Source organism: Neophocaena asiaeorientalis, unplaced genomic scaffold (genome assembly GCF_003031525.2).
Source record: "Neophocaena asiaeorientalis asiaeorientalis breed wild unplaced genomic scaffold, Neophocaena_asiaeorientalis_V1.1 scaffold242, whole genome shotgun sequence".
In the NCBI taxonomy this organism is placed as follows: Eukaryota; Metazoa; Chordata; class Mammalia; order Artiodactyla; family Phocoenidae; genus Neophocaena; species Neophocaena asiaeorientalis.
Window position 1 is genome coordinate 7,587,591 of NW_020172451.1, and position 8,355 is coordinate 7,595,945.

General features: G+C 40.1%; 1 protein-coding gene across 1 annotated transcript in view; it reads right to left on the reverse strand.

The window, feature by feature from the left end:
• Positions 1-8,355, reverse strand: part of EP300 (EP300 lysine acetyltransferase) — a 75,662-nt gene that overhangs the window by 15,727 nt on the left and 51,580 nt on the right. Inside the window, exons 17-22 of the mRNA XM_024737410.1 lie at positions 7,829-7,947; positions 6,392-6,631; positions 5,882-5,970; positions 3,766-3,846; positions 1,802-1,858; positions 1,082-1,159 (exon numbers count right to left, since the gene is read on the reverse strand). Of these exons, the coding sequence (XP_024593178.1) occupies positions 1,082-1,159; positions 1,802-1,858; positions 3,766-3,846; positions 5,882-5,970; positions 6,392-6,631; positions 7,829-7,947 (664 nt within the window). The remainder of the gene's footprint in view (positions 1-1,081; positions 1,160-1,801; positions 1,859-3,765; positions 3,847-5,881; positions 5,971-6,391; positions 6,632-7,828; positions 7,948-8,355) is intronic.

Here is an 8,355-nt window from a genome sequence, read left to right on the forward strand (position 1 = left end):
AAAAAAAAAAAAAAAAAAAAAAAAAACCTAACCACGGTCACCATTCAGTATGCTGTTTAGTGCGATGTTCTCTCAGAGGCAGAAACTGAGGTGGCTCCTTGGCAACCTGCATTATCCATACCGTCTAGCTTTTCTACTGCAATGTAAGTAATGTTCAAAATCTAGCAGGTTTAACTGTGTCTAACATCTCCTTGCTGGTTTCCAGGTGCTACAGACTTCCTGTTACCCTCTACTGATAAATCTTTTGTATTTACTTTTGATGCACAATGACCACTAAAGAATTTAAAACAGAATAAAGTATTTGTATATGGATTAAAACAATGCAAATAAGAGAAATATCTATATTTTTGGATTCTAGGTTATTTAATATTTTAAAACTGGATTTTAATGATCTTTTCCCAAACCAGAATAATTCTAAGGACTTCCCTGGTGGCGCAGTGGTTAAGAATCCGCCTGCCAATGCAGGGGACATGGGTTCGAGCCCTGGTCCAGGAAGATCACACGTGCCGCAGAGCAACTAAGCCCGCACGCCACAACTACTGAGCCCGCTAACCTAGAGCTCATGCTCTGCAACAAGAGAAGCCACCACAATGAGAACCCCATGCACCGCAACCGAGAGTAAACCCCGCGCACCGCAACCAAGAGTAGTCCCCGCTTACCGCAACTAGAGAAAGCCCGCTCGCAGCAATGAAGACCCAACACAGCCATAAATAAATAAATAAAATTAATAAATATTAAAAAAAAAAAGAATCTGCCTTCCAACGCAGGGGACTGGTTGGGGACTGATCCCTGGTTGGGGAACTAAGATCCCACGTGCTGCAGGGCAACTAAGCCTGCGCGCCACAACTAGAGAGCTCGTGCACTGCAACTACTAAGCCACAACTAGAGAGAAGCCTGCACGCCACAGCAAAGAGCCCGCCCACCGCTACTAATACCCGACACAGCCAAAAATAAATAAACAAAAAAAAGAATAATTCCAAGAGACAGTAACTTTGAAGATAAAATATAATCATTGCAGAGAAGACAAACTTCCTAAAATTCACAACAAAGAAAAAGTCTAGGGAAAATACTGATGTCTCACCCAGATGGCCAGATGATCTCATGATGAAGGACACAGATCTGATGCATCTTTCTTCCACACTCCGTACATTCAACAAACCTGGAAACGAAAAGTCAAAATTCAAGATTAAATCCAAAAATTTAACCAAATCAAAACTTCCAATATTTCCCAATTTCTGACAATTCAAAAGATAGCCAAAATCACGTCCAAAGAATTGAAGAATAGGTTTTAAAAGCTCTTTAGTGTAACAGGTAGAGCAAATCTCAAAAGCAGTTTAGTCATTAAATATGAACTGTGACTATGGAATAAAAAGTGAAAGATCAAGATGACTGCTGCTTAAACTTCCAAGTGAGTCTGACACCATCATATCCATTCCAGGAACACCTAGAATACCAGTACATCTCTGTACCTCTGAATACTTCTGAAAGGCCTCACTATAAAGGAGGGGATTATGAACTGGTTTGAAAATACAGAGGACAACAGGGCTGGAATAATGGCGCTGAGCAGAGGTAGCTTTGTGCTTCACTCAAGCCTATAAAACACCAAAATATTAGGTAGATTTAGTGAAATGTAAATGAATACTAACCATATGTAAATTTTAGCACTTCTACCATCTCTGTTAGATGTATGTTATAGATTTAGTCCAAGAATATAGAATCATCTCACTGGCTGTGCAAACCAAGAGAATGAAAGGAAGAAGGAAAATAAAAGTGTACTAACTACTCAAGGGGAGCTACTTACAGTTCAGGATCCAGAGTATCATTTTTTCTCTTCGAAAATTGTTCTTTATTTATTGTACTAAGGAAAAGAAGAGGGACACAATGAGAACAAGCAACATAGAAAGATTAGCAGTCTGACTACTGTTCTAATTACCAAAGGGCAAAAACCCCACCCTGTAAGTGGATTATTTAAATCTAAGAATATACCAAGGATACAACAGTACATTCTTGGCTCCCACAAAAATGCACATTTACATGCCTATGTTTTTGGAAAGGACTTTATAGTATAGTAAATCTGTTCCCATTTACAGGAAGAGGAGAACCCAGCAAGAACTAAAAACATGAATTTGTTCTTCTTTTCCTTTTAAAATCTTGCCTACTACTCTTAGTGTTAGGTATTTACACCTTCTAATAGTTTAATGTTCCTAGACTGAACTACGTATGAAAGATACTGTGTATAGAGGGAGCTAAACCACTATTTATAAAAAATACTAAAATTTCAGGAGTCTAGTCAAACTCTTTATATTAATAAAAAATTTCAATGTTGAGAATGCATATTTCAGGTTATTCATTAAAAAATTTCCACATGGCCTCCTACCCTGAAATCTAGCCTACCACACTGCTCATAGCCTCACAAATACAGGAGCTAACAGCCTTATTCTCTACCTAGAACAAACTGCAGGGGGCCCAACTTTGACTACTGTGACTCTACCTCACAAAAATGAGGAATGAGGACATTTCCCCATTTAAACTGTTTTCTATTAGTTACAGGCTAGAGATTCATCGCTACCTGGCCTAAGGTCTTGCTACCCAAAGTGTGTTCTAAAGACCAGCAGTCTAGAAGGACCTGGGAACTTGTTAGTACCGCATACTCCCAGGCTCACTGCTGACCTGAGGAACTGCAAGAGGGGTTTCTACACTCTTCAGTCAGAGTGGTGCTGTCCTAAGGTACAGAGCATGTGGTAAGCCACTCAGTAGTACCCATGGTAAGGCTGCCTCCCTTTGCTGCATCAGACCTGACTTCCCTGGTTTAGCCAAGGTCAGAAAAATCTCTTAAGGCTCAAGGGGACCCAGTATCTACCCCAAGACCAGTACCAGACCCCACTATATTATATGTCAATGGTGACTGAAGAAAAAGTACAACTTGAAAACCCAATTTGAAAACACTAACCAGTTCTTCTCAGAAGCCCTGTTTTTACTAGTAACATAACAATTCCATACTTTTTGGGGAAATGTTCTGAACTGACTGTTTGTTATAGGTTAAACCGGAAGAGAAGAAGCTGAAGAATATTAAAAGGACACCAAATAGTTCTTTCTTCCTAAAACAGTCCAAATTTGTGTGTGTAAACTAAATCTTAGAAGTACTATGAGGCAGTTTAGGCTATGTTTAAAAATTTTTCTTGGCATTTACCAAACCACAAGAGCATGCGAGATTGTGAAAGTCCAACCAAGTCTCTTTCTAGTAAATCACTCTCACAAACTCCTAAACCCCTAATGATGTTAAATGACACTTGACGATTATAATGACTTTGGTATCGTTAACCTTTATGAGAAGGCTGTAAGGTGGTTATAGTTGTTCAATTCCTCTCAAACTCAAAACAGTTAACAATGAAGTTCCCTTGCACTACAGCCTTTCACTTTTTAGGAGAAGCTGATTATTTCCCTATAGAAAAAATATATCTAAAATGACCATCCAATATTGATGTATTCCCTAGATCAGTACCGACACAACTCACTGCTATGATGGAAACGTTCTCTATCTATGCTGACCAATATGGCAGCCACTAGCCACAGATTGTCTACTGAGTAACTGAAATTGGGAATTTAAAATTTTATTTACTTTGAATTAATTTGAATTTAAATAGCTACCTGTGGCTATACGATACTGGACAGCATAACCCAAGACCACTTAGAAACCTGAGCATAATCACCTGACAACAAACTGAGAAATAAGAGAGTACTTTCCAAAATAATATAGTTACTTACGTTTGAGGCTGGGAAGGGTCATCCCCCAAAGAAACGCTCTCCCCTTGGATTTCATTGAAACACTTCTCACAGAAATGATACCTGTCGGCAAGAAGGCCATACTGGGGTGAACTGTTCCGTTCACACAACACAGCCCAAGCCAAGCAACGAAGCCACCAATCACAGCAGGCCAAGAGGGGGACGGGAGCAGAGAGCAGGTCATCAACGGCGACAAGGACATTCAATGATGCAGATTTATGGGCACCACAGTTTGGGTTTTGTTTTTGGTTTTTGTTTTTTGCAATCAAAGCCAAGTGCAGACAACGACAAGCATGAGGGAGGAAAAAAAAAAAACACAAAACAAACGAAGAAATGAGGGATTGCAGGACAACAAAAAACATAAAAGCAAGACAAGACAACACAAAGCAGAAAGCCAAGGCAAAGCACAGATTAGCATTAAATATCTCAATGGGATCACAAGTAGCAAATGATTACAGCAAATAAAACAAACAAGTCTCACACAGACCTACACCCTTTCATTTTAGTAATTTATGCTACTTGATGCAAATAATCGAAAGTAGGATAAATATACTGTGCAGAGAAGAACTACTATTCTATTACCTAAACATAGCGAAGAAAAAACCCTCCCCACTTCCAAAGAAAAAAATCCACTATGGATACAGTACCAGGAAACAATCATCTAGAAACAACTGTGGTCTGAAAAAACACCCCAAATTCCCTTTTGATCCCAAGGAAGCCACATAATTACAATAAAAAGTCTGCACAAGCAGTTAAATACTGATTGTAGCCACCAACTGACATAGTTTAAGAGGGAAAAGGCAGTGGTATATGCAGATACATGATTATATATTCCTGGGTGTTGTAGATTGGTGCTTAAAATCCGAAAAAGGTACATAAATGCCAAGATTATAGCATGAGATTATAGCATGCCAGCTGCCACTTGCTTTTTTTTTTTTTTTTTTGCGGTACACGGGCCTCTCACTGTTCTGGCCTCTCCCGTTGCGGAGCACAGGCTCCGGACGCACAGACTCCATGGCCATGGCTCACAGGCCCAGGTGCTCCGTGGCATGTGGGATCTTCCCAGACCGGGGCACGAACCCGTGTCCCCTGCCTCGGCAGGTGGACTCTCAACCACTGCGCCACCAGGGAAGCCCAGTCACTTGTGTTTTTGAACAACTTGAACCCCAAAACCTTTTCCTAGGTTTTAAGGAGTAAAACACTATAGATTCTTATGACTACAAAGCATTAGGGGAGTGCACCTAACTTTTTGTAAATAAAACAAAAAGCTTAAGTAACTTTTTCAAAGCTAGAAATACATCTGTAGCACACAAGTTCAGCAAAAAACGACCACCATGGGTTTGGGTCATCAAAGTATTGACTGTCCAGCCTTGTTTTTTTATTTACATCCCATGCCAGCTATACTGTTGGCTGATTACACAAAATAAGAGACAAATCATGATTAAGACAGATTAGCAAATCCAATTTGTGTGATTACAGCCCTTATTTGAGCAGGAGAAAATAAGGCAGAAGTGTCTAATTTATTAGAAGCCTACCGTCCATGGTCATATGCAAATTTTTGTAAGGAACAGTCTGGTACAGAGGTCTCTTTAATGTGCCCAACAGACGCAAAGCAAATACCCTGGGATCCTTTGTTTACATACTCCAAGAAAAACTTAGGTATCAGCTGCACACAAAAAGGAAACATTTCCGAAAAGATACAGCTGGCCAAGAAACTTTTGGTTAAAGTTTTCTGGGTGGTTTTGGGAATGGCAATAGATGGCAGCAATTTCACAGGGAAGTAGACCAATTAGTTTGAAATTTTTTTGTTTTTGCCTGAGGCTGTGGTGAGCTATACAAGGACAGTGGGAAAAAAACATGGGGCCTGGGACGTAATCCCAGGTATGCCACCAACTCATAAAAGTTGCTTAACTTCTTAATGCCTTGGGTTCCTGCCTTATAAAAATAAGGGCCCAGACAACTGATACCAGAACTTGTGCTGTACAGTTGTTTTCAAGCAAGTTACACATGAACCATGACTGTATGTGTGCTGGTCCATCCGCATGCACTCCCTGGACATGCGGACACTCTGACCATGGTCCACACAGGTCGAGCTTACCTGTTCTGGTAACTGTAGTAAGTGGCATCACGAGGGATTGTGCATAACTGTTTGCCATAGCAACAGAGTGTCTGTGGAGAGAACTCCAACTGCAAAAGAAACCATTTGTTAAATATGGTTTGAAGGGCAAGCTAAAATATTTACACTGGCAAGTAAATCAGAAACAGAAGTTAGTGAAGCCTTACTTCTCATTATGTCTCTTATAATGGGTTATTTCAGTTTCCAAGACAGTTCACTGAACTAAAACTAATCTAGTTTGCTACTGTTTTATTCCACCACTCTGAGGTAAGCTTAACAGTCATATCCTTCCACCATTTACCAAAGAACTGAAGAGGACAAGAGGAGCTCAATGTGAATTGCCATGTACAGGAAAACTAGTACATGCCACGCCCCGTGCACCACAGGTGAATACGACCAAGTCCCTACCCAAGATGAACTTACAATCTGATGACTCAGGATTCTAACTGGCAAGTTTTCCATGCAGTTCTTATCTGTGCAAACATTTCTTACCTTTCTGCCACAGCAGTATCCAAGGCTTTGCATGACTGGGTCAATTTCTTGTTCAAAGACCTCAGACAGCTTGGAGCAGTATTTGTACACCCGTGATGTTTTCCGATTATATAACCAAGCATTGTTGAACATAAGCCAAATGTCATCCACATACTGCCAGGGCTCCTGATACTGTCCAGTGTCTAACTTCCTTTTGATAGTAGAAAGATCCATGGGGCTCTTCACAATATCAAAGTAATCCTAGAAGGACAAGTGACACCAAACAACATTATCCAAAAGTCTCACTATATTCAAGGTCCACAGCATATCTTGCTATAATCATTATAAATTTTCTGGATAATGTTGAGTCTTTGATGTGTCTGTATTTCCAAAGAAATGATCGATGCCCATCACTTTTTAAAATCATTAGTCTACAGAGATATGAAGCAGCCAGGGGCAGAGAGAATAACAACTACTCTAGATTTTGTAGGAGCAAGCTGATCGCCTACAGGAGCGATTCTAGATACTTTACCATAGTACATGTGTGATCAACTTAAAAGACCAAGAAATCAAAGACCCTTCACATTTTAGTACTAGATGCAGCCTACAGATGAAACTAAGCCCAGAAAATATTGGTGATCTATCTAAGGCCACAGAAAAATATAGGAAAAAAAAAAAAGATTCGAACAGATTTTTGCCCCTCGAAGCACTCCAATGACTTATCCAATACAACTTAAAATACTCAAATGAAACCTCCCGGCAGCCTGGTATATAAAGGCAACTTCAAAAGCAGATGAAGCTAATTTGGATCTATCTTTCCTATCATGAACTACTGCTACTCAAGTGATAAAAATAAATAAACCATATGATCCAGCAATCTCACTCTTAGATATATACCCAAGAGAAATAAAAAGATACACACACCAATTTGTATGTAAACATTCACAGGTGTGCTATCCCCAACAGCCAAAAAGTATAAACAACCCACATGTCTATCAACTAATAAATGGATAAAGAGAATGCACATCCATATGATGAAATATTGCTGGGCTGTAAGAAGGAATGAAGTATTGATTTGTGCTACAATATGGACAAACTTTGAAAACATTATGCTAAGTGAAAGAACCCAGTCACAAAGAACCACATACTGTAAGACTCTCTTTGATGAAATGTCCAGAAGAGACAAATCCACAGAGGCAGAAGGCAGACCAGCAGTTGGTTGGTAGTAGGGGCTGTAGGTGGAAATGGGGAGTGACTGCTTATGGAAATGGGGTTTCTTTTTTGGGGTGATGAAAATCATCCAAAACTGACTGTGGTGATAACTGCACAATTCTGTTAATACACAAAAACCATTAAACTGTGCACTTTAAATGGGTGATTTGTACAATATGTGAACTGTATCCGAATAAAGCTGTTAACGAATTTTAAAAGAAAAGAGAAGTACCACCATATACTTACAGGGATTCCTAGAAGCTGGGGGTCCACAGGTTGACGAAAGGGAAGGGATTCTGGATCCTGTCGGTAAAGTGCCTCCAATGTCGGCATCAGTGCCTGTCGTAACTCTTCAGGTTTGAAAACTTAAGAAGAGTATATTTGAAATTAGTTACCAATTAAGCAAAAGAGGAAAAAAAGTTCAAGTCGAAACTATAAAATATATCTTAAGACTCAGAAAACACAAAATTCTCTACATTGTCCCCATGAAATATCACTAAGGGTGTTTCTATTTCCTGGTTCAGAGAGATCCTTTATAACACCTTGTCGAGGGGCTTCCCTGGTGGCGCAGTGGTTGAGAGTCCGCCTGCCGATGCAGGGGACACGGGTTCATGCCCCGGTCCGGGAAGACCCCACATGCCATGGAGCGGCTAGATCCGTGAGCCATGGCCGCTGAGCCTGCCCATCTGGAGCCTGTGCTCCGCAACGGGAGAGGCCACAACAGTGAGAGGCCCGCGTACCACAAAAAAAAAAAAAAAAAAAAAAAAAAAAAA